The 27,719-nt window shown below is 36.6% G+C and overlaps 1 protein-coding gene across 1 annotated transcript in view; it reads right to left on the bottom strand.

The window, feature by feature from the left end:
* LRRK2 (leucine rich repeat kinase 2) overlaps positions 1–27,331 on the bottom strand; it is a 70,841-nt gene extending 43,510 nt beyond the window's left edge. The window contains exons 1-13 of the mRNA XM_085325278.1: positions 27,281–27,331; positions 23,230–23,336; positions 19,240–19,328; positions 17,620–17,754; positions 15,815–15,949; positions 12,284–12,415; positions 9,095–9,214; positions 8,130–8,254; positions 7,469–7,548; positions 5,908–6,014; positions 3,907–4,036; positions 2,808–2,932; positions 1,004–1,137 (exon numbers count right to left, since the gene is read on the bottom strand). Of these exons, the coding sequence (XP_085181404.1) occupies positions 1,004–1,137; positions 2,808–2,932; positions 3,907–4,036; positions 5,908–6,014; positions 7,469–7,548; positions 8,130–8,254; positions 9,095–9,214; positions 12,284–12,415; positions 15,815–15,949; positions 17,620–17,754; positions 19,240–19,328; positions 23,230–23,336; positions 27,281–27,331 (1,470 nt within the window). The remainder of the gene's footprint in view (positions 1–1,003; positions 1,138–2,807; positions 2,933–3,906; positions 4,037–5,907; positions 6,015–7,468; positions 7,549–8,129; positions 8,255–9,094; positions 9,215–12,283; positions 12,416–15,814; positions 15,950–17,619; positions 17,755–19,239; positions 19,329–23,229; positions 23,337–27,280) is intronic.
* Positions 27,332–27,719: the final 388 nt, after the last annotated feature.

Here is a 27,719-nt window from a genome sequence, read left to right as displayed (position 1 = left end):
CCATCTCTCTCCTTATCCCTTCCCTTGTTTCTCATCGAAGCATGTTTGTTTGTTGCCCTTCTGCTTGATTTTGTAGTACCCCACAAAAGAACAAGCCAGATCAGAAAAAGCAATCAAAATGGTCACAAAATACTAAAGACTGTAATGCAGGCTGAAGATAAACAACATCTTGCCTCCCCTGTCAACATATTCCTGTATCTCTGAATCAAGAAATGTCCTACAGGCAGATGAGCACTATTTTGCAAATACATTATTTGCTCTAACTTTTATAATAATTGTGAGAGAGACATAATTTTCCTCAACTGAAAATGTTTGCCAAATTTTAGATTTTTGGCATTTTTTTGGCAAAATCTAAAATTTTAGTGGTTGAGAGACTGCTAAAAATTATGAATTATCACATCCACTTCAGTTGTGGTCATGTAAAGGTCGTAATCCTTGTAGCAGTGGGATTTGTCTGAAGTTAAATACTTCCTATCGTTAGGATTTAAGGTTAATTTGCTGTGCAAGGCACCCAGCACTTTCTCACTATGTTAGGCCTACTGAAAGAGATGCCCTTCACTTTTCAGACTCCCCTCAAGGCACTACGACCACTCTGTTTGCCAGTGGCTGGAAAATCATACAGAATTGAGCGGTTCAAGGAACGGAAAGAACTGAGAAACATTGTTYTATTGAAAGCAAACACACACATATGCATGAAGGCCAGCTATGAGGATATCTTTCTTGTATAAATTAGTCCATTAAAAAAATCAAAAATATGTTATATGCTTGAAAAAACTCAGTACTGCTTTTATAACTATCCTCTAGAATCACTGTATGAAAGATGATCTAATATACTCCAGCAGAAAGCAGAAAGAAAGAAAAGAAATCCCAAATAATAAATGAAACTGAAGGGTTCAAATAAGACTAATTCTACAAAATCAACAGTAAAATCACTGGGGAAGTTATAAATCACTGCAAATGTAAAATAATGACAACATTTATTAGGATAAAGTTTTAACTGTACCCTGTTCAAAGCATCAAGCACCAATGCGTGAGCTCCCTCCAGCAAACATTGGCTTTTAATAACTTTTAATGTAAGTGCAAAGGCAGCATCTCCCATATCTCTGGAAGAACCATTCTGGTGTTCATTCTTTGTACCTGAAACAGTGAAAAACAAGCTTCCTCAGGCACAGTAGATTTAGTATTCTCACTATTAACCCAGTATTATAATCAAATTGACACATAGGTTTTTACAAATGACTCAGAAGGCTTATTTCTCATCTTAGGACATTTTCAAAACATTGTAGTAACAGACTAGTGTTCCTCCAGGTTTACACTGGTGTGCACTATTGCATTTGAAATGGTGATTTCACCATATGTTTGCTCACTGCTTACTGTGAAAATGTATAATCATGCCAAAGGTACGCTGCAATAAACTACTTTCTTGAGCTACAGGGTTTCTTGGTGTTCCTGCTACCTCTTAGCAGGAACTTTAGAATGCCCCTTCCTTCTGAAAAGGAGACACTGTAAAGGAGCCATAAAGTAAGTGCCCTTTTTCCCTTGGCAGCACATCAGAGGACAGCTTTTAACCACAAACGACATAAGAGGAAGGTAAGTAAGGTAAGTACACACAAAAGAACACAGAATGGTCTTTGAGATTTAACTTTCTTGTAGCTATCAGCACTTGCAGGCAAGTGGCACTACAGATAGTAGTATAGAGAAATCCTTTAAAAGTCATGTCAGTATTCAATTTGATTACTATTTTGCTCAGAGTTTACTCTCTAATTAAACCTTCAGATTCCAACATACATTTTGTAGTTTTTGTTTCATTATTCTGTAGAAGGACCACACACCTAGGATCTTGGCAAAAAATCCTTATGTAAATGTTAAAATATATACATGAAGTCTTATTTCTCTTGTTTATTGAAAGAATTGGAAAGTAGTCTGATTATAACTCAAAAAACAGAAGGAAACAGACAACTTGAAATTATTCTGCATGTTAGCCAAGTTACTGGTTTCAAAGTTATAAGTTCTGTAATTATTCATTTAAAACTCCTAACAGACATTTACAAAAAGTTGTTCTGAAAAAAATGTAATGCCCTCATGTCTATACTCTCACACTTAAGATCTTTAAGAAAACACTAGGGAAAAGCAACATATACAGCAGTAAATTGATAAAAAAGAGTTAAAGCTTTTCCCAAACTCCATTAATGGCATAAAAGAAAACAGAATACATTTTTTCCCATTGTAGATTTCCTTTAAATATTATTTTTTTTTTTTTGGAAAAGGATTTCCTAAACTAGCTGGTCTGGGCTCTTTTTTGCTCTGGAAAATACTCTATTTCGTATCTTTGAATTAATGTCTGTATTTTTTGGTGTCAAGAGGTCCAATTCTGATATTCCTTCTGAGAGACAGCATTAAAACAACTGCACTTTGCAGTACAATCATGCTGATGGAGTAATCACTATCACTATTTGCTCTCACTTAAGTTTATGTTGAAGGTACGCTATCTCACCAAAGATTTTGCATAGACTTCCTGGATTCCTTAGCAGCAATGGAACTAAATCATCACTGATAGAATCAAGGGATTATCAGCAGTGATAATTTTGGTCTATTTCCTTCAATGCCTCAGAAGTTTTCCTCCATCCTGTATGTTCTTAAGGAGTTATAGAAGCTCTGTGTTAAATACAAAACTTGAGTTCATTTTCTGAAGTATCACAAAAGATTGTCTGACTAGGTAAGAAAGACTAAAACCCAGCTATCAAATTATGTTTTCTGATTTAGTGAATGACTGGTGTAAACACCAATTATGTTTTCAGGTGACTTACCAGGCATCATAAAGTGTAAAAGGACTCGAAGTGCTTCTAGCTGTACAGAGAGTGATTTTTCATGTTTCTTCATGGCTTTTACAACTTCTGATGCAGCTACTGTCATTATATCCAGATGAGGGATACTGAAAATATTATTTATAAAACAAATAAAAAGAATGCATTTGTAATTTTTTTATGTGTTTGCTTCCTCAATAAGCACTGTGTGATACCCCTTTAGAACACTGCAAATTTGATTTTAGCTATGAAATGTAAATTAAGCTATGGTAATTTTCCTCTTCATAGCAAATATTTTATTTTAATGCCCTTCCATCAGTGCAGTATATGTAATCATCTCCATTCTATATCACTGAGAAGTAAACCTTCAATTCAATCTAGAAAAATAACATATGGTTCTAATCTTGAAGAAAAAGAAAGAAGCTAATATAATGTAGCTCATTGTAATTAGTTTTCCTAGAAATTAGTGGCCAAAGTAATTTACTGTTAGGGTAATATTCTTCTTTCATTTTATAATACTTATTATTCTTGTGAATGTCTATGGAAGCTTTGAGAATTTCTTYATTATAATATAATATTATTCATAAAAATTTCTGTGACTAAATTTGAGTCTGTCATTTTTTCACAGGTAGCTTACCATACACACAGGTCTTATGGAAAAGGCTAATGAAACTTGGCAAGACATTTGGAATCACATTTCCAGCCTGTATATTGACATTTACAAGTCACAAGTTAGTTCTCCATTAATTTGCTAGAATATTTGAAAAGCCAATACAAAAGTAATAGTAACACAATGTTTTTCTAACAACAGGCACTAATACTGGGGGAAATTGCTTAGCTCTAAACGGAATTAATGCAGTTAACAGGAGGGGCTAAATGGTCTATTCAAATTTCATTGTGCAAGAATCACAAAGGGCAGAACACAGAGCTTCCTGCCCATATCCACCTGGGCTTACAAAATTCAGTGGCTTGAACAGGGCCATCAGCTTGGGGTCAATTTTAACTTAAGTGGAACGGTCAATAATTTAAATGTAATTGATTACAGCACTAAATCTCACATACTTTCACTTTGAAAGAAGTCATATTTTTATGTGTGTATTACCTTCCTTCAAAAACATGATTCAGTATTCTGCAGGCACTTTCAGCCACCTCAGGAGAATGAGGATATTTCCTCATTATGTCCAAAACATTCATGTGTATTCCTTTAGCCAAAAGTGTTTTCCTAATATTCTCTACAACATAAAATAACAAGCATCATTTAAGCTACAGTACGTATGTATAAATATACATATGTATACACACACACACACATACACATCAAAAACATTGGCCAAAACAAAAATTTGCTCTAGTTTTTCATTTTACCTTTGTTCTCAAAAAAAACCCATAACTACTAACTTATTTTCTATTTTTTTGATTCTTTTTTCACCAAACATACACGTTATGAAAGCATATATTAGAACGGGAAAAGGTTTCAGCAGAAGCTGACTTGTGTTTGTATAGTATAGTTTGTAACCTAAATCATTAAAAAYTCTAAAGTGTCTAATACGTTCAAACTCATCTACTGTTTTTATTTACACAAAGTTAACTTAAAGGAAGGAGAATGTACTGCTCTCTTTCATTTTAAAAAACATTTTATTCTTATATTTTTTTCCTGAATTGCACTCTATTATCATGTAGGATAGGTAGAACTTCCTAACTTTCAAAAACCTGCTATTTTTCAAAATAAGGCTTCAAAAATGAAAGTAAATATTATCTTCCTCATATGGTCAGATGCCTCATATGACCAGATGATATTAATCTAATCTATTTGTTAACCCATTTTGTTTTAATTCAAATACCCAAATAGTAGCACATGTTATAGCTATAACTATAACCAACAGAGTTCAGAGTGTAAATATTCTATGTTATTATGGTAACTACCACCAATTCTTGTTATTCCCAGTTCAGTACATTCATCTCAAATGGCTATTCAAGCAATACTATATTGTGTCAGAGGGTTTTACTATGTTTATTTATGTCTATTGTTTCCGGTGTAAAAACGTTTATTAAAAAGAAAAGGATAAAAAAAATTTATTAAAAAAAGGAAAAAAAAAGACAAAATAAAAATTTGCTTTGAATTTCCAATGGGCATCAAGGTCCACTTGTCTGTTTATTTTTGAAATGCCACTCCTTACATTCACTAGTGGTCAATCCAAACTTTGTTATAAAAGCACATGGAATAATATATTGTTACACTATGTATACGTTTATGAGATCTATTTCTCCATATAGGTACATTTTTTTCCTCAAAAATAACTGTAAAGAAAGTCTTCATCGTTTCATTTTATGTATTTGGATGGCTCAATAACCTAGTGATAAAATAATGCTTTCTCACCTAAAGGTATTTAACTGCTAGTCTTTATCTTCCTATCTAGCCAGTGGTTTTCAATTTGCAGTCTACAAACCACTTGAGGTCCATAACCATTTCAAAGGGCTCTGGGAAAGGTATTTAAGAAAAGAAAATCAACTGCCAGTAGGTTTAAATAGTCTACACAAGGGTCCACATCTCCACTGAAAAACTTTGGGGGGGGGGTCTGCAAATTGAAAAAAAGTTAGGAAACCAGGTTAGGGATACAATCAGGACTATAGCAATCTCAAAAACTGTTATGCACATGCTTAACTTTCTACACGATTCGATACACTGAAGCCAACAGGACTGCTGAAATCTCCTATATTAAGCAAGAAAGTAATATTTTTGGCAGGCCGTAATCCTCACTCATGAGAGTTTCAACAAATTGTGCTCTTAATGAAATTCAAACATAGTGATAAATATTTAAACAAACGTACAAAGAGAACACTCTTTTCACGTCTCCTGCTTCAAAAAATAGCAATTGCGACACATGAGCTGGCAAAGAGCTCTTTACTTCCAGATACTTTCTTTGCTACTTGCTAACAATACCCTTTTCTGAGCATGGAACAGACTTCCTATTAAATACAACTGCATAATATTTTAACCATAGGGAACACTGTGCTCACACAACAGCATACTTTTAATAGTCTCTAATATCACAACAATAACTTTCTGCTGAATTGGAAAACGAAAATAATTAAATTCTCTTACCATTTTGTTGTGACAAAATTGCTAAGGTACTAGCAGCTGCTTGAAACACTTCTTTTGAAGAGGAATGCATCAGCATGGACAGCATCACTTCCCTGTCTATTGGGAACCTTTCATAAAGAGAAACAAATCACTGCACAGTGACTGTACGATGGCAGTTACTTCACACCCGTAGTTCAGTTTCCTAAAAAGGTACTAACATAATTAAATAAGCAACATAATTAAATTTTCAGATGATTGTACTTAGCTTCTAGCATTTTGCCAAGGCACAACCTGACAGAAAAACCTTTATAAACAATGTGTATTAGCCTGCTCTTAGTCTTCTTGGAATTACACCTCCTGATGACTTGAGATCCAGAAAAGCATACAGAACAGACTTATTAAGCTCTGAGAAAGAATTCAAGTGAAATGAAATTCTGTTTTATTCATGTCTATATTCTCCCTGATGAGGCAGCACTCCTCCTACTATATCCTGCCACCAGTACAAGCTGGGGGCTGACGTGCTGACGTGCTGGAAAGCAGCTCTGCAGAGAAAGACCTGGGAGTGCTAGTGGATGACAAGTTGACCATGAGCCAGCAATGTGCCCTTGTGGCCAAGAAGGCCAATGGTCTCCTGGGGTGCATTAGGAAGAGTGTTGCCAGAAGGTCGAGGGAGGTGATCCTGCCCCTCTACTCAGCCCTGCGGAGGCCTCATCTAGTGTCCTCTGTCCGGTTCTGGGCTCCCCACTACAAGAGAGACATGGAGCTACTGGAGAGAGTCCAGCATAGGGCTACAAAGATGATCAGAGGGCTGGAGCACCTGCCCTATGAGGAACGGCTGTGAGAGCTGGGCCTCTTCAGCCTCGGGAAGAGAAGACTGAGGGGGGACCTTACCAACGTGTATAAGTACCTGAAGGGAGGGTGTCAAGGGGATGGGGACAAACTCTTTTCAGTTGTCCCATGTGACAGGACAAGAGGCAATGGGCAGAAATTGAAGCACAGGAAGTTCCGCCTGACAGTGAGGGGGAATTTCTTCCCTGTGAGAGTGACAGAGCACTAGCACAGGTTGCCCAGAGAGGTTGTGGAGTCTCCTTCTCTGGAGATCTTCAAGGCCCACCTGGATGCAACCCTGTCTAACATGCTCTAGGTGACCCTGCTTGAGCAGGGGCGTCAGACTAGACAATCTCCAGAGGTCCCTCCCAACCTTACTGATTCTATGATTTGTGGGGAAATGAGCATTACTTTTCTGTACATCCTGCCTGATGTCTTAATCTTCACTATTTTCCCTACTTTTTACATCCTATCTTTGTTGAAACTGAAGAGGAAACTCTTTGTGAACTGTACCTATTAGACTGTGTCCTGACTCCATATTAAAATACTCAGAATTTTGTCTCAGTCAAGGTTAGAATGCTTTTCACAGGAGATACTTTTGTAAGTGTGGTTCATGGCCATGCCCTTCTTGACGTATCAGAAAAGAAGAAAGAAAAATAAAAATAATTGAAACATGAGACTCCATATGGCCTAATAATAGGCTTCCATTTTTTTCTCATATCTAAAAAATACAGTTCAGGATATTAATACTGACTGGTTATCTCCATCTCCAATCTTCTCATGAAGGTTGCATTGATATAGAAACAGATTTTTCAAAGCCCAACATGCAGCCTCCTAATTTTAAAACAAGAGAAAACAAAAGGATTAAGAAAATATTTCTTCAGAATATCAAAAATATTTTTAAAARCTTTAAATAATTTCACTGTTTTTCAGTCCATTGCAAAGGTACAAAAGTCAAAACAGATTCAAAATACTGGTTCCATCACAATTACTCAAGTTGCTTCGTGCAGGAATAGAATGAGCTGCAGTGTATCTTATTCATTATATCTGTGATAGGTCTGAGTTATGAGTATGTGCCACATTCTCATTATTTGATTTTCATTTTGATACCTATTTTAGGCTGAGATTAATTCTTCTGTGGATGGGCCTGTGTTTTGCTGCTCTATAGAGAAATATGAATAGACAACAAGCTTTTAGATGGCTAAAGTTACAGGTAATAAGTTTCAACTAGCTAAGTACATTTGATCCAGAGGAGTAACTGAAACCAGTGAAGGTGAATAAATGTGGGAATGACAAATATTGATTATAAATCTAATCCATCCTTGTCTGTATGAAGACATTTGAGAGAAAATTATGTTGCTAAACATTTTTTAACATACAATGTAGTCTTTCTATATCCACTGAGAAATTCTTACCAGTACATCAGTGTTTTTTCGATGCTGTTCTAATGCTTTGTAACAGGCTTCCAACCAGCATAATTTTTCTTCGTCGTCCTCTTCTTTTTTTTCCTCTAAGTCTCGATTTAGGAATATTGTTTCAGCTTGAAATACAAAATATTTACAGTAAGTTCTTAATGTGAACATAAAACACTTATGATTCAACCTTTCCCTAGTCATGGAGGTGATCACACTGCCTATGTGCGTAAGTCAGCTGAAGACTTTTCCAAAGTAAATGGGGTGTGGATCTGAGCAACTTTGAAGTTGCTAGGAGAAAAATATTTAGTGCCAAGAAGTGCAGTAATTCAGAAGAAATCATTTCATGGCTGTGATTTTCAGCACTTAAGAAAAAAATAAGGTATCAACACTAACATGTTACCTAGGTTTACCAGAACGTATGCCACTTTCTAGTATCTGCTATTTTTTGGAGTCTTACATAACATTTTTACTGACTTCAGCCTGAAACAACTACCCAGACTCTAAGAGAACCAGGTCTTCAGCTTTTTGCCACTAGTTAACTAACTTTTCTTTCAAAATAGTGCCTGGAGGGTATACAAGGAAAAGTTTAAACCTTAAAATTGATTACAGAATTCAAACACAAGCATTGCTTTGCAATTGCTAAAAACTGCCACTGCACAATGAGTAGCATCATACACGGCAATCCCAGCACGAAACTAGCATTGCTATCTCTAGAGATACTACATTAAGGAGGGATTATTCACTATTTGCCTACAAACAAACAGGTTGCTTTGTTAGGATCCATCAATATAATGCAGCAGCTCTGAACACTGTGAAGTTGATGTTGGGTATGTGGTATGAGCAAAAGCATGTCATAGTAAAACAACAAATGGTAAGAATGTAGAAAATCACCAGTATGAAAATATATATCTGTCCATTTATTCATAATGCAATTTGTTTATGCATTTAGGAAGGAATTTACTCACTGAGAAGAGCTAAACAAGTGAGAGCTGCAGCCTGTAACTTCGCATTTTCAGAATATGTTTTAACAGCCTTCACAATAACTTCTGGAACCTTATGCAATACTAGAATATTGAAAAAATTTCCTGAAAATAGATGAAAATATTAAATGAATATAAACATATATCTCGACCTTTATACATTTATCTTACACATAAATTTCTGAGCACACAACACACTAACTTTATCTGTAGTAGATATTAGACTTGTTATTACATGGTTGAACAATATCTATTTGTGGAAAAAAGAGATCAAGGAAAAACAAACTTGGGATCTAAATTTTATGGGGTTTTTTTCCTAATACATGCAAAAGCAACCTGGAGAAGATGGTACAGAAGATGGAGGTTTAGTACAAAATGAAGTGTTCACCATCAAAATAACAAGGATACAGTCAATGTATCATTTGCAGATTTCCTGCCAGGAAGTAAATGGAGTTCTGATCTTGAATTCCTGTAGAAATTTGACTGATCCTATCAAGTAAGTGGTTTAATCCTGTTTAGCCCTTTAGTTTTGTGCTCTTCACTAATTAGATCAAGGCCGTCACTATAAATATGGAGTAAATACATTTTGGAACAGTATAAAGAATTACCTTTTGATGATGAATATATTTAAAGCACAGTTTTTACCATAGCCTCTGCAGTATTTTATATTGTAGGTTGAATATAAGCAATATTGCAAAAAGTAAGCAAATGAAAATAACTTCCCCATTTGTGGTGAAAACAATTGTCATGCATAAAATAATACAGCACCACTAACTTTGTAAAATATAGCTTGATAGATATGTTTTCTATTTTGATATTCAATTTTGTTTAATTCTTAATGAGTAGAAGTGAGAATCGCATTAGCAACATGGAAGGTCAAATTAATATCTGGATCAGTGTTTCTCAAACCCTTTAGATAAGGTGAGAAATTAAGCAGTCTAAAATCTATTATATTTAGGCACTAAATAYAAACTAGGCAAAAAATACAACTTCATGCATGAGAAAAGCTATTCTCATTTATTTCCCCCAGTTCTGATCCAGAGCCTTACAGGTGCTGACTACACTGAATGTCTAGATCTTTCATTGGAGGTAAGTACCTCTCCCAGAGTTTAACAATTTAGTCTTACTAGCCCAAATCAACAGARCACTTAATAACATGCTTTACGGCAAGTCCTTTACAGATTCATCATTTGTGTAAAATCTTGGCCTTGACATCATTACGAATGCAACTGGAGACTGTATTTTTTCTCCTTGCCCTGTAGTAGAGTGGTAGTGTTAGCAGCATCACTGTTTCTTGCTGTATTTCATTGGAAATTATATGTTTGTATAAACATTACTTATCTCACAGAAATTAAGATTCTTAAACTATGTGATGAGTAATTTTGCTGGGCATGTGGCTGGTGAAACAGGTATCACCAGCCACAGTTAAAATTCTGCTGATAGTCAAATCTAGGATAGTCATTACCAGATTAGCAAGAATACATGGCTAGCATCTACACACTAGCAGATGCTGACTTTACCATTTCACTGCTTGTTAACTCAGGTTTAGGAAGACAGTGGTTATCAGAATAATTTGAGAAGCCACATCAGCTACATGGAAATCTTCCCAACTATTCCACTCATACGGTTGACAGAGCATTTCACACCCGTTTCCCTATCTGTGTGGTGCTGTGGACAGCGTACACAGTCTCTCTTCTTCCCATACCCCTCCTGAAGAGGGGCTACACAGTCTCTCTCCTATTCCCATACCCCTTCTGAAGTTCTTTATCAAACGGAAGGGCATCTGTTACGCTGTAAGAAGAAACAGGTATTACGGCTGCTATACGGCCACTAGTGTTTACAGGTCAGTAAGCATGTATGACAAATGCACGTTTCACTGTCCAGTCTGACTGAGGCCATGAAACCAGGCTGGTATGCACTTGGGCAAGATCGAGGCACGTCAGCAGAGTTGCTGTGTCCCCACAAGTGCTTGGTAGCCCTGTCTATCTTCAGTTGACCCTGTTTTTGAGACCATTCATGGTTAATATCACCTCTTGCCAAAAAACTGCAAACCACCTCAGCAGCCACAATTTCTTGAAATATTTATTTGGCTTTCTCAAGGCAAACAGGAAGTTGCCCTGGGTTGCACTCAAGTTTGATTTGTGTCCTCTACAGTATTTGCATGAAGAAGGGAAACAGATGGTGACAGGATGGGACAGATTCGATCAAGGAGAGTCATGCACCGGTCCCAGAATCTGCAACTGCTTTGGGCCACCATCTACAGGAGCCAGGAAGTCTAACTCAAGAGAGAGGCTTTGGTGGATTTCCTGAGGAAGAACTTGCCATGTAGGGTAGGCTGTTCTGGCTGCTAATTACCACCTTTTTGTGTGCAGCAGGGAAAGAAGCATATTTGTTGTTGTCTGCACTTCCTTTAATGTGGTCCTTGGCAACTGGCCAGGTCATCATCTTACAGCGGAAAGAGACAGCACAGAGTTGGGAAGAGGCACAACAAAGTCATATTCGACATTGCCATCATTTCTATCGATACGATGCTAGCCCATGTCATCCCAGACAGCCAAAGTCCTTTTCCCAAGTAAAGGGAAGTCCAGGAACCAGTGCTTCTTTCATTGCTACAGCACAAGGGGCCCATGACAAGCATCGYAGGTGGGCAGGAATGCAATGTAGGTCTTTGAAGGTAAATGTATCACAAGGAGAAAGAACAGGGTCTTGGAGAACATCACCTCCCAGATAATTCTGGAGTACCAATTGTTTCTCACACATGCAGCATTATCACTTCAGAAAAGAAATCCCAGAACGAATTTTCTCCCATTCTATAGTAACTGTAGAAAGTAAGCTTTGCAGATTGATCGATCCTATTCTAATCTTGTGCTTCTTTTGTCTGCTTTTCTTTTCTTTTTCTTTTTTTTTTTTTCACTCTAGGCTTTTATGGCAGCTTCTACCATTGGTATTACTGCTTCACACAAAAGCATTTCAAGTCAATTTGGCCAAGTGTTACCTCAATACATTTATATCATTAGAAACATGAAGCTGTATACTTCACTGACAATTAAGTGGAAAAATAATTCTCTTGTTGCTCTGGAATAGTAATTCTCTTGTTGCCAGTAACTTGTTGCCAGTAGTTCTAACTTCTATACAGTTAAAGCAAGCAAAGTATAAACAACTTTGTGAACTTACCCAATGTAAGTTTCTGCAACAAACAGCAACTCACTTCCTGAACTGTTTCACTATTGGGGAAATTTTTCATCATTTCCACTATAACATTGTAGCAACGAACATTTCCAGACATGAGCACTTCAACATTGCTGGCTAAAAAAAGAAATAGTAACAAAAACCGCTACTGAGAAAAAAATACATGGTGATTGGGTTCTAATATACGATTTCTTTAAATACATTTATGTAGAAATGTTTGATGGACCTGTGTTTCAGTTTTACCTTTGACATTTTTTTCTCAGTACTGCCATAGAAGACATTCATGACTACCAATAGATGGAAATAACTCATCAAGTTCATAGTTTGTACTAACATTTATGGATTTGTTCCACTCTACAGCATGCCATGTAACATAAGCCTTCCCACAAACCATTCTTATGTAATGTCTTTCTTAAAGGTGAATGAAGAATTTTACAAATATTAATTCAGTCTTATAAATAGTGTTTCTAACATCACTGTGATCAAGTAAGTATTTCAAGTATTCCAGTAATACTTCGGTAAATCAAGTATCTCTGTAATATTCCCGGGGCATACAGCCAACAAAAAAACTAGACATTCTGACTTGCATTTATTTGTTTTAACTACATTTGCTTCTCTGAGTTTTCTTACTTTTTGAGGGAACAAGTTAGCAAGTTACCSTTCTGCCTCAAATTAGTTTTGCCATATGCCTATTGTATAATGAGGGTATAGAAATATTCATTTAATGCTCCTGCAGTATTCTGCAAGTCATTATGGATTCTGTATTTACCTCCCACTATGCAGGCTAAATACAGAAGCCAACAAAACATTCACATGGATTAGTAAAAAGAGAGAATGCATCATCTCCCACTGAGCTCAGAGACCCTGAATATAGTAATTTAAGACAAAATAGCATCATGGTAGTTAAAAACACAGTAAATAAAACTATCTTAATCTTGTAGTATACCATCCCAGGGTATGATACAAAATATGAACCAAAGTTCATATTGGAAAAATCCTGGCCCCAATGAATGAATGGAGTCTCCAAGGGAGTCAGGATTGCTATCTGAGATCTATTCTGATCTTTGCTACAAACTTTCTTAACTGCCTTTTCAACAGCTTGGCTTTTCCGTATACAAAGCAAGGGGAACAGTCACAACTGTATTATTAAAACTAATTAGTCCTTTTAAAGCAGCATAAGATCTTCAAAGCAATATACCTCTGAAGACTAAATAAAAATAATGATACCCAGTAAGTTGAAAAAGTTAGTTCTGAGTGAGAAGGATATCTGAAGCATTCTATTTGTTAATCAATTCCAGTGCTTTAGGATGTCACTGATTTGTTAATATCATTCTCAAATGAAAAACATCTTTTACTTTAAAGGTATGTTTCATAAAACAATTTTGCATCAATTCACAGTAGGTTATCACTTCACAGTGATAATTATAAACATATTCAAACATTCAGAAGACACTAAAATAGTTTACTACAGAGAGAACAATTAAGTGTATGCTTAAATTCTGCAGGAACTGAACAGTGTTAGGTTTGTAGGGGGCCACCATCTCCTAGGACTAGTTAATGAAAAGGAGATGGAATGGGGGTCTCTTATTCTTAATCACCAAAAGCTGGTCTTCTCAGCTCTCAAACTAATCAAGAATCTGAGTGCTCCATGTGGTGATTCATCCCACCTTCTCTTAGAGTAAGGTGAAATTTCCTCTGGAGGTACCTGTTTCTGCCCACCAAATACAGAAGAATCCTGGCTGACTGTGTAGGATTAACCACTTAGATAGCTAACATTAGATGACTCACCACCCACCCATGGCCTCTGAAGGACAGCTAGGCAGCAAACAATTTTCTTATTCCATCAAAACTTCTCAGATTTAAAAAGTATTCTTGTACTGCATAGAGATAAACTCTCACCCTTCAAGTTTCTCATGACATACAAGCTAGAATAAAGCCTAGGTATGTCTTAGTGAAAGAAGACATATTGAGGTATAAATCCTCGGTGTGCCTCATCTGGAAAAGAAATAAGCACTTCAGGATATGGCTAGACAAAGGCTTTACTATTGGATAAGCTACAGTGCGAACTTACAGTGAATGACTTCCCCAYGGTGGCTTTAAAGAAATAAATTTTCCTATGCGTATTGTGAGATGTCACAGAGCAAGCACATAAACACTGACAAGGCTAGCCTACCTTTGCACATTCATGCACAAGCTATCATAGRTACCACAGAATGGTAAGGTTGGAAGGGACCTCCGGAGATAATCTAGTCCATCCCTCAGCATAGTCTGTACAGGGATTCAACCCGTGACCTTGGCATTAGCAGCACCAACTGAGCTAAAACTGCCCCCAAACAAAAACAAAAGCTATCTTTGTTTCTCTATTTTCAATCTTCCATACAGAAACGAGAGTACTAACTCCCAAACAAATTCCTACTTTGGATATAAATACTGACAAGTCTTTGTTGTGTCCTCTTCTTGGAGTTGTTACATATTTTATTAGTAACTACCTTTTTAAAAAGCATTTAAAATATGGCATCCTTCTCCTTAGAAAATGGCAGCAACGTCTGGGCTAAGGTCAATTTACTTCTGGCTTGAGGATTACTTGTTTAACACAAACTGGAACAGCTGGAAGTTTCAGAAAGAGAAACTGAAAAAAAAGTTTTGAGTCTGATGCAAAGTAGGAAATTGCAGTTCAGTTCTTGTTTTGTGGCATGAACTGAGCCAGAACAGTTCCTATGGAGCTGACAGAATGTATGAGCCAGGCTGTGTGAGGATTCGCTTCTGCCAAGAGTGTAACAACAGTATGTATCTCACAGAAGAGAAGGAGAGCAGGATTCTGCTTGCTGAAATTGTGACTACCTGGAAGAAGCTGACAACAGATGCCTTTCAACAAGATTACACAGCAAATCAACAAATAGACACAGATCATCAAGGGCATTTCTCAAGATCTGATTTTGGCCAGACCACTGTTATCAGAGAGCGAGACATAATGAAGAACAGGGAGACAGGGAGAGGTGTCTTGAGTACAGACACCTTTTTATAGCCCTGGCCATTGGATTTGCATGGTCTATTTTCCCCTTGTGGATAGCCTCTGCCAACAATGTCTGCCTTAACCTCTTTTCTAGCCTTTTTCAAGCAAAAGAACTCCAAAAAGCAGAGCAAGGACTTGAACTTTGACCTCTAACCATCATGAAGATCTTAGTCACATAATACTTTGAGGCAGAAGAAAGTCTCTCTCTCTGTTTCTTATGACAGATTTTATCCTCACTAGAATGGCAGAATATAAAAATTTCCCACAAAAAATTACAAATCAGTATTTCCCAAAGAAAACAGGCAGGTGATTTGTCTGTAACTCACAACCAATCTTATTGCAAGGGTGCTCCCTTTGTCAAAAAGTTGCAGCACTGCCTACATCTTATCTTTAGAGAGGCTTGGAATTTTTTTTCATTAACATAGAAAGAAATCATAGACTGAGTAAGCTGATGCAAGCTATGGGAACGAATAACTGAAAATGACTTCCAATAACAGACTTACATGGACCAGCTAAGGAATGCAATGAATGAAGTGCAGGAAGAATCACCTCTTCTTTCTCTGGAAATTCTTTAAATATTTTCAATATGATCATATGATCTTTGCTTTCAATAAATTCAGTCAGCTGCTCTTCTGGAACTAAATTGAAAAACAAGAGAGATACAGCATGCTTTGAGGAAATAATGCATATTCTGGTACAATCTAAGAAAACACAATTGACTTCATAAAGTCTCCTTATAYTTATTTTCCATTTCACAGAAAGTAATGTACTATCTATATGTATCTCCTTCCACAGTTAAGACTCTTTCTTAAAAACTGAGTTACTCTTTCTCTAGGGTCTTTCTCTACCCTATGTTTTATGTAGCCATTCTGACTTTTAAATGCTTCCTTGTGAATCAATACTTAARAAGATGTAATTTGGTCTTCTTCACAGAATGAGTATCAGATATTCCCCATTAAGATGGTGTATAAATGAAAGATAGGCTAAGCATAAAGCAAAAACAACTTGATGGAATTCTGTTCTGTATATTTTATGATATTATTTCATTTTTCAGTTTCTTTCTATATGGAGTTCTTTCCATAAAGACTACAGTCATGCTTTAATAAAATTTTACATTTACTGTAATAATGCCTTAATATTTTTCCATCTCTGTTCCCTGTCATTTGGGCTGTCATAACTGTCTGTGTGGCCGTGCAGTGAACCAGATAAGGGAAATGATCCAAATTAAAAAGGAGCTCCAATCCTTTTTTTTTTTTTTTTTTGAGTAGAATCATTTCCTGAATCTGGATCATGATAAGGCTAGGTAAACATTCATGTTTATCTGAGAAGGTGGCTTAGAGTCAGGAAAAAATCACCAGGTGGTGCCTAGGAACTTGTTACAATAGCATGACCATCAAGAAGAAGGTAGGTGTGCAGGCCTGTATCCTGAACAGTCTACACATCTGTAAAAATCATGCACAGAAAATTTAAGAAGCTCATACCCTCATGGAGACTGAAGAGAAAATACAGCAGGACAGAGCATTAAGGGAGAGTGGAATGGGGAAAGCAAAGCAGAAGATGATTCCAGGCACAGATGGGTGTGAGAAAGACTTAGAAAAGAAGCAGAATAAAATGGTGCCAGACAGAATAAATCTGATGAATTGGAGGTTATCTTTGAAGCAAAGGAGGACAGCTGGCTTGGTGGGAGTGCTAGAACCTCTCAATATTTATTTTGAAACAAGAAACTCCAATGCAAAGCAAGGCTGCTATAACAGGATTTCTGCCCATCACTCACACAGTTCCTGTAAATCCTCCAGAAATTCAAAATATGRTGACTTCATTCTTCAGAAGAAACACAGGAATATTGTACAGTTACATACTTGTATGTTTCAACAGTGTCAGGATCAAAAGCTGAATCATACATTTTTCTAAAGTGAGAAAGTTTTGGTTGGTCTGAGACTTGCTTATACCTTAGTGGCCATACTAAAATTTACTAGTCTGTACACAACAACCTTTTTTTTTTTCAACAACTAAAAACAAATGTTACTACTCTACTCCAGTGTTATTGACTAACTTTGAATCTCATATTTCTGGCTAAYTCTGGAGACAGAAATGCAGGAACATCTTCATTTTTAAAAAATATTCATTGTTCTAATTTAGATAATTTATGATATGTCTAGGAAAACCTATTTTACRCCAACTCATTTGAAGACTGAGATATACAAAACAGAATTTGCAATGTAAAATATTCATTCTTTGCAGTTAGACATCTGCAATACCCTTCCAACTTACATATTTTTCTGACTGAATAACCACAAAATACAAATACCTTTCTCAAAAAGCTTGTGTAATGCTTTACATCCATGTTGCTGGATCTCCTCATTTTTAGGGAASGTCTGCATGGCATGAAATACCAAGGAAAACACATCCACCTCGTCCTCCAAGAGCAGGAAAGCAATTACATCTGAATAGAAGAAGAGATTACGTGTTGCAGGGATTTGTTCTCAACATTTATAGTGAAACACCGTACTTAACCATTAGGATTCTAAATTCTTTAATACTATCTTTAAAATTTATTACTGTCTTTAAAAAAATATTATCAAAGCATGCATAGTCTAGAAAATTTCATTGTCATTCATGACGATTTTTCAAATTTATATCAACAGCATATAATATTCATAATACCTGCTCCAGCATTTCAGCTGCAACTGTTTTTTTTTTTTTTTTTTTTTTTTTTTTTTTTTTTTTTTNTATGCTGCTATCACCCTGCATTGGCCTTTTAGCTCCAACTAAAGACTGGAGCTAATAGACTATAATTAAAGTTAACGGACAGACAAAAATAAAGAATACTTAGGAGGGTTCTGATAAAGTACAATTTCAAATATTTTTCTTAAGATACTGGAAATGAGAGTTTGAGTGTGGTTAATCAGTTACTGTGAAGAACAGCACTCAGGAATAAACTATTATGGAATATCCAGTCAACAGCTTAGGACCCTTACGATGCCTGACAACGAAAAGAAAGAAACTGCTGCTTATGGTCACTCACTAATAAGTATATTTTGCTATTATTGATAKTCACACAGTGCAATGCCTTACGAGACCTGTATTGTGCAGCTTCAACTGATAAAGTTAGGAATACAGTCTAAGCTAGTCCTCTAGGATCTCTACAGCTGAAAGAGAGGAAAGTTGATTCAAGAGGTAATCAATCTTATCATAAAATAGGCAAATAAATATCACGAATCATCCTCTGAAAGTTACTGTCTCACTTTACTGCCTGCAGCAGAAGCTTGGACAGATAGCTTAGCTTTGACTGCCTAAGGTCRAATCTACCCCGAAGTTTGCAAATAAGGCTGATTCCAAAGACTGTTAGAGTCAATGGAACGCATTCCTAATTAAAGAGTAATATATTGCAATATTATATGCTAGCTAGAATCAAACTATCAGAATGTTTCCTTTAGCAACTCTCTTTAATTTCAACAGAAGATCAAGCAACTCAGCACCATGCAAAACATTCTCAGTACCTGGTAAGATCTGCTCTCTGCAGAGCAGAATAACAGATATATGGCAGAGAGAATTTACTGTTTTCAGAAGTACTAGCCAGTACTAAAAGTAGCAAGTCAGAACGTCACCGAGTTTACACTTTAATAATAAAAAATAAAGCCTTACTTATATTATTTAACTATGGAGCAAGTAATTGTGTCTATGTTAATAACAAGTTGGCATAAATAATGAGTCATGTTCTTCACAGCCTTGCAGTTTGAGGAATCATTTCTACCTGGGTAAAAGAGGTGTAAAACAATCCTGTTTTGACTTTTGTATACAAGTTCAAATGACCTTACAGAGTAAAAGAGAGAAAAAGATCTGGTCCAATATATACAATCACACACTTCACATGACAATTCTGTGTTTTAAAAGTTTAGACAAAATAGGAAGGTAAAATACACCATACCTGACACAAGGAGTAGATTTAATGCTTTCAGTCCTATTGCTGAGAGATTTGCATTTCCTTTGTGGATTGTAAGCATTTTAAGAATCTGTCTAAAATAAAAAAAAGAAAAAGAAAAGAAAAAGGAAAAGGTATTGTGGCTAAAGAAATGGTTACATTTATAAAATATTATCATACATTTAATTAAAAAATAGAAATATTTAAAGAAATCAGCAACAATTTTTTAAACTCATTTTTGTTCTTACTCTCCACTCATTTTCCCAAACTTTTCTTTCAGWCTGTGCTTTTTCAATTTACTAATTAAATATCTTCTGGTATTTTAACAATTTTTATACTTCATAAAAATAGTGATGTATAATTTATCAATCTTACTTTTACTTAACTTTTAATTACATACACATCTATATTTAATTCTAAAGGAGGCAAGTCTCATTCAGGATGGAACTACTGTACAGAGAAAGCGACAGTGTAGCTTTCAGCTGACACCAGCTGAACGCAGCTGACAGTGGACAGTACGGGACTGTTTTATTTGCTGCAGGAGTTAGGTTACAGTCAATGAATGATCCAGGGTTCGCTGGAACAGAAAAGGTAGTTTCCCAGTTAAAGAACCTGAATAGYGTTGCAGAATTCTACCTAAGTTTCTGCAATAGAGCCTCATGTGACGCTGGACAAATCACTTAAAAGAAACTTTTCCCAGACTTTCAATTGAACACTCCTTATTTTTTGGGTGGCCCAGCTTGAGACCCCTGGGTATTGCTCTCTGAAATGCTGCAACCAATGTCAATCAAAGCTGAATTTTTAAATATAAAGAGCCACATAATGCTAAGCACACTAAAAAAAATCTCCAGTACACATATCAAACTGGACACCCAAAATCAGTTCTTAATTTTAACATCACTCTCTCTTTCTTCAAACTACCAAACATTGGCCACATATCTATAACATCTTCTCATTAAATAAAGTTTTTGAAAACTYTAGACAACACTGATGATCACTTAGAAAAGCTGAGAAGAAAGTTAATAGGTTGGTTTTCAGAGAGCATATAGAAGACACACTGAATGATGAAGATGACACAGAAAATACATAAGCTCTGGTTTTGCACTGAATGAAACATGGGTCCCCCAAAATATTATCATGTAATTAAAAACTTAACAAAAAATGCATAGGCTCACTCAAAAGATGACAAGAAGCTTTCAACTTTTCATTTTCATGATTTTGGAGAACTTAACTTTKCATCTTAGCATTTTCAAATGGAGGGGTCTTTGTATGGATAATATAAAAATAAAAATGGATTGTGCAATAGTTTGCAATTAATACATATTCATGACCTTTCTTAAAAAACAAAAAGCAGCATTCAAAGTTTCATCCAAATTTCACTCCCTAGCTCTGGCAGTGATGTTGCRTATCACTGCAATTTTTTTTTGGTCTGCCTACTATATTATTTCTACTTTTAATCTCCTCTGTTGTAGCACTAGTGTTGTGGCTGTGATGACCAAAGTACACACAAAAAGCAAAGTCAGATGGGAGATACAGTATCTTTTATCTTTTGAAAGATAGGAGATGGCCAATTTTTTTCTAACTGTATCAGTCTAATAAAAGACATACTGTYTGTTCATATAAACTATGCCTTGCTTACATCCTTAAGTGCTTATGTCTACAAAACTACTGCTGAAATCTATGGATTAGGCAGAATGCTGTATGTGGGGTGATCTTAAGAAGGGAAAATAAAATTCAGTTAAATATGGGAGGGAGAGTTGTGTGGGTTTTTTTTAACTATGAAGAGATACCTCATTCAACCTTCTGTATGCACACTTTGGATTTATTATATATACATCCACATACAAGGATGGATGCTGGCATTTGAGTTCTTTGTCCTGAGGCRAATTCCTGGCCCAGCATGCAGCTCGGATGCATGGACTAAGTAGCAGGGTGATAAATCAAAGAAATTAAAAMGCCATGCTAACCAAGCTGGTAGAGTAGCTAAACAGACACTCTTAAATGTGCTTTAACTTCCTGATTAAAGTGTTGTAGTCTTAAGTATTTCTAATGTAACATAATCCTTATTGTGTGGTTGCAGGGGTGTGCGTGCATGTATACAAGTGCAGGAACTGTACACTGGATCAAGATTTCTTCACTTCACTTTTTAAGAAGCAGTGGCTTTGACATGTTTATTCCTTACACCCTTTGTGGATAAAAAAAAAAAAATAGAGTCAGACTATTCTCTGAAGCCATTAAATGTCTCTCCTTTGTCCACCAAAAACTCAACATTTCTGCTATGGGGACAGAGCACTATTGGCGAGGGAGCACTGCATCTGCTTTGAGCATACAGCATTTTATAGAGGGTGAAGTGCCGATATATGAACAACAACAGCTGGCTCAGTACACTACASAGTAAATAATCACACACTAAGGCACATATAATATAAAGAGGAAATTCGCTACATATGCCCTCCCATTTCAAGCATAATCAAGAGTGAGGAAGTGAAACACTTAATATCTCATCTATTATGTGAAAGTTTAACGTAACAGATTACAAAGTCTAATGAAATTGCTCTGAGCTGTAGAAAGAATACAAATACACTGAGGGAATTTCCTTCCCTCATCCTCAAAGTGACAGTGGCTTTTTGAATTACTTACTACACTATCAGTCAAGAACACCTAGATCAATACCAAACTATCGTTTGTAAGTATGACTGTAATGGGTGAAACTGGCTCATATTTGAGAGAAAAAAGACAAATGCTTATTTCTAGCTTAGGATTTCTGTTCTCCTAAAGTATACAGTTATATCACACAACAAAAGTAGAAATCTCTTGTAAATAAAATGACATTTTCTCCTCTACCATAACCATTTGCTGCCTGGCTACAAACACAGCATGTGTTCAATACAGTATAGATACATCACAGTACTTGTTCCTCCCACCTGTGAGGAATTTGAGATATAATTTAGCTACCTTGCTCTGTCTTTGACACTGACATTAATGCTGGAGCCTTCTCAACCACTAAGAAAAAGCTTCCCCCCAGCAAAGAAAACTGTCAAGATGTCAGACAGGCAAACATGGTTGGCTACAGTACTAGTAGCAGGAAGGAATGGCATACAGCAATGTTTGCATCTGATCTGCTCTTTCACTTCCTGTAGCAAGGGTTTGGCTTGAAGAGGATTTTCTGTTCAATCGCTCACGCTGTGCGGGCTCTGGGGAGACTATGGGAAAGCTCCTCACAATGTAGTTCTTCTGGGACCCTCKTCAGCCAATGGAGAGAGAAGTGCGTGTTCAGATCACAATTTGTTCCAGGATAAACTACAAAAGAGATGGCATAAAACATTCTCTGGAGGTAATAGTGTCCATTGACTTCGGGGTAGTTGATGTGACTAGTTTAAACACTTAACTTYTAGACAACTAAAATTAGGTGTGATGAATAACCCTCCTGTGGATTTACATTATTTTTAGGCTTGTGGATACAATGCATCAGATTTGGAATGAAAGCACAGAAGAAACTCCATGCAGTACTGCACCTGTCTATTAAAACACAACACCTTGATAATCACAGAATCACTGAGGTTGTCAGGGACCTCTGGAGATCATCTTGTCCAACCTCCCTGCTCAAAGTAGGGTCAACCAGAGCAGGTTGCTCAGGGCCATGTCYAGTCAGGTTTTATTATCTGCAAGCATTGAGATTTCATAACCTCTGTGGGCAACCTGTTTAAGTGTTTGACCAACCTCACACTAAAAAAGTTTTTTTTTATGTTTAAATGTAATTTCCTATATTTCAGTTTATGCCTTTCGCCTCTTGTCCTGTCACAGACCACCAATAAGAGAAGATGAGTTCCATTTACCATTTGCATGAGTCCTCTCTTCTCAAGGCTGAAAACCCCACAAAAATCTTTAATCATTTAGAAGCTGTKGTAATAAATTTATATAGTATCTTTCATTGCATATATACACTGTCATGATACCCAAGAATTCTGGAAGACTCTTCATACACAATGTACTTACTGGTGAACACCCAGTACTTCCCAGTCCTTCCCAACATCCTTAGGAGTTATGTTCTGTAGAGTACTTGGACAAACTTCTATTAATTTACAAAGAAGTGACCAACTCACCTGTAAAATAGAAATGTAGCTATTTTAATTCTATATGGAACTTAAATGTTGYCTTCTAATATTCTTGCCTTTTGGAAGACACATTCTAATGTTATCTAGCTAAATAAGGGATAATGAGTTAACACTAGACAAGATAAAGGACATAAAAAGTTAAAAGACTGAGAAAAAACAGATGTGTTAATGACCCTCAGTGCATTGTTTGTAGGAACACATTACCCGCGACATACTTCAACATTGTCTGAGGCTGCAGGACACAAYTAACAGTCAGAAGAGATGCTGACAGAGAAATGTATCACATCTGACATCGTATGTCATCATGGGCCAGGGAAAATCACAGATCAATCTACTACTACAGCTGCTCCAGTTTAACTCCAAATTATAAGGGGAAAGGATGGATTTTTAAGGGGGTACCTTGATTTAATGGGGATGATGTAACTGAACAAAACTATATTTCGGCCATTCATCCTCAATTCTGTGTAGTTTCAAAACTTAATGAAAGCAGTGAAAGTCTTGAGATTACAAGGAATGAAAGATAAACCAGTGCCAACAAAAACAGCATGTTTTCTTAATAACTACCCACGCTAGCCTATGCAATTGCCTTTATTTTCACATATCTGTAAATAATTCCAAAACTGAAAAAGGCTCCTTGGTCTTTCATGCTGGAGAAATCTGTTTCCCCTAGTTCTTCCTCCCTGCTTCCCCTGCTCTCCCTCCTTAATGCTGAAGTAATGCTCTTTATTATTAAGAAAGCCTTCTAAGTCTTTGATGTGCAGGCTCGCAAAAGTAAATGAGCTTTAGTGATGATAATCATAGTTAGCAAAATCTGTACAAAGAATTAACTGATGAGTGAAAAATCCTGTTGTCTTGAAAGACAGGAAATGAACTGAGAAATGCCAAAAGTAAAGACAAAGCGGATTTTACAAAAAGGAATTAAAACAAAGTTTCCCTAGCCACATAAATAAAAAGAGAACAAATTAAGTGGAAGGGAGGTCAAGGCAGGAGGTAACCTAGGTATGGCTTAAAAGCTAAATGTATAATTATATCAGTTTTCAGAAGAAGAGTTAGGTAAAGCAAAAGGGTCATGACAGGACAGCCAGCAACAACAGGAATGTAAATGGCTACCTCCAAAGCACTGAACTGCAAAGTTCATAGAAACTGCATGACCTCTAATCTTTCTGAACGACTACATACATGAAATTGCAGGTCTGGGAGTGTAAAGGCTCCCATGGAAGAGTACAGACTAGTAACGACATCTTTCATGACAACTTTGTTGAGTGTATTTAAAAGGTGATGCAGCTGCCGGGGGACTGGAATTCTGCTTCTATATTTCAAATACTTGGTCACTGGGGCTATGTTCACACTATCTTCAGCACCTCTGCTTAAATTTGCAGAGCCAAATGTTTCAAGCTAATTATACCCTTAATGTTTGCAGAAGCAGAGCTTGACCATAAGGCAATTTCCATGCTCTTCTCTTCCTGGACAGCAAGTTGTTTTACTCCAGATGAGACTGCAAACCAATAAACAGATACTATGGACATCTGGGGACTGTGTATTCGAGTCCTACAAATCATAGTTGCAAAGACTAGTCTTAGAGACCATCAATCCTCCCAAAGATGGTCAAATAGAGTTGCCTAATTTTCCATATTCTGAGCAAACCACAATTTATTAGTGACATGCAAAGAGGTATAAATTTCAAACCTGCATAGTAAAGACATTGTAGAAGTGACCATTCATACATGTATACATACATGTATAYATTTTGGCAAAGGTTGTATTTTAAAAGTCCACTTCCTTGTTCCCTAACTGCTTTTGTAAAATTTAGAACCTRATGAAAATTACCTTAATCACTTTCAAAAAGTCATTTTCAACTGCAAATATTCCTTACAAAATTTATATTTCTACTACACATTTTTATTTGGGTTGTCACAACTCTAAGTATTGACAAATATTTACAAGAATTGTGGATGCAGAAAAGACGAAAGCAAACACATGACCTGGTGACATGAGGCCTACTTTACCATATTAAAATCACAGCCTGAGATTACAGATAGTTTAGTACTTGTTTAATAATAATACAATAAAGTAAGGATCCATTAAATATCAGAGAGCCTAAAGTCTAAGCCTGGCCCTATACACAGGAACAGTTAAAACAAAACAAAAAAAAAAAAACAAAAGTTCTTAAAACACTTAAAGCCTGGCCCTATACACAGGAACAGTTGGTGGCAGCACCGAAACTCTGTGGCTATTGAATCAGCCCCTTCTCATTTCTAGCACACAGCGAATTTATACTGCATTAGCTCACACCTTCTGTGTGAGACAATAAAGCTCTGCTGACAGCTCTTTACTGATGTGTAAACATGTTTTGCTTTATACTGAACTGCTCCAATCACTGCCAGGCAGTAACTGCAGAAAGAAACTACCATATTTACTTAAAAGATGTCTATTTTACTTTAAGGCACTATTGACCTTCCAGTCCAGTAYCTTCCTACTTGTAAAGAAGTTTGCAAGGTTTGTATCTGTAGTTTGACTTGCACTGACATTTCCAATATTGATCTAGGAAGTTCAGTGGAACAGCAGCACAAGATGCTTTGTAACCAGCTAAGCAGAGGAGGGAAAGGCAATTCTCACCTCAGATACTGCTCTTACTGTGTTGATTTTCTTATATGAGTCAGTTTATTATAATGCCAAAAGCAAAAGAAGCTACTGGCTGATTATCCAATTTGTTCAACAAAAAGTATTTAGTAATATAAAGAGACTGCATCAAAATCAGGACTACATTTCTCCCTCTTTGACATAAAATGAGACTTGTATATTCAYACGGACTGTAAATGAATCACAGTGGATGAAGCAAGGAAGACAATAATATACTGTGGATTTTTGTAAATAGTGTAACAGAAAGTGAAGGGATAGCTGTCTATGGCATTTTATGAGGAACAAGATTTGGGCTTTGCACTGGTTATGAATTTGGCAATCGTATACAATGTAGTAACATAAAGGTACTCCCAAAACTTCTAAAGTGAAGCACTGTGAGATTGCAAAGGTAGGCAGAGAGAAGATTAAAAATGGTTTTAAAAATCTGCATTAAATCATGTAAGAGGAATGTTAACACATCTAAAGAAAAATTCAACAGTCACTATCTTCCTTATGTATTTCCGAGAGTTCCACACAGTCATTTCAGAGCCACTCCTAGTTGCAACTGGATTTCATATTTTGCACTTTCTAGTCTAAAYTTCTGGACAGTAATTTTGTAAATTGTTACATGCATAATATGTTTTATTCCCCCTAAACTGATTATGTATCCTTCTGTATTTCTTAGCAATCTGACAAYTGAATAGTAAAATAAGTTAAAACTTCAAACTGCACAGATATTTTAGTGTTCAAAAGAAAATTGAGAAGACTATTACCAGYATAATCATTGCACACGACAGGCAGGAATACAATTTCATATTTTAATCTGAATTTTATGTTTGTGATCTCTAGCTAAGGTCTATTAGCTTAGGAAATATGCTTTTAAATAATACTATTATTTAGGAGACTTTTGTGACATAATTTATGGTTTGTTTTCTAGTGAATAGAAAACAAATAAGAGATGCCAAAAATGCTGTAATCATACAAATTTGTTTAATAAAAAAGCAAGCAAGTTGCACAGAGATCTGCAATTTATAAACAGCCTTTGCACTTAACAGTCATAAATTTAATACATGCATGCCAGGAAGGAGCCGTTTCATATGACAACCTGGCAGCAGCACCGTAAGTATGACACGGGCTCGCAGATGTGCCACAGCTAATCTAAACGGGCAGGGGCAAGTCGGGGGAGCAGCCAAGCAGACCACACACTGCAGAACCTCCTCTTAGCTAACGGAAAAGTTATTCCCCCCTAAAAATASAGGGACTGGAGCCACTCTCTCTTAGGACAGCGCTACGTATGTCTGAGTTCATATTACATCATTCTGCATTTCAAAAGTCAGTTCAACATCGGCGAAGTTTAATACCATCACATCGAGAATACATTAGGTAGTATTTGCAATTGATAACTCAGGCAACACTGTATTCGCACTGCTCGGTTTCACTGTATTTTCTTGTCTGAACAGGGACACAAGGAAGAGCCTCACGCCGGGCTGGGGCGGCACCCCGCCAACGAGCGGGCAGACCCCGCGTCCCCCACACGCCGGCGGCGTGCCAAGCAGCGGCGCCAACGACGGCAGCCTGCTTAAAGCCACGAAAACGTAAAAATACGGAGGGAAAAAAAAAAAAAAAAACAGCAGTAACTTTTATTCCAGGAAAGGACGGAGGGGCTCGGCCTGTCYGGAGCGCACCGGGGCGGCGCAGAGGCGCCTCAACCCGCTGCTTCCCCCCGACTTCGCCCTGCCGGAGGGCGGCCCC

Source organism: Rhea americana, unplaced genomic scaffold (assembly GCF_003343005.1).
Source record: "Rhea americana isolate MKP2758 unplaced genomic scaffold, rheAme1 scaffold_1, whole genome shotgun sequence".
NCBI classification, from domain to species: Eukaryota; Metazoa; Chordata; class Aves; order Rheiformes; family Rheidae; genus Rhea; species Rhea americana.
This window is presented reverse-complemented; position numbering and strand designations above follow the sequence as displayed.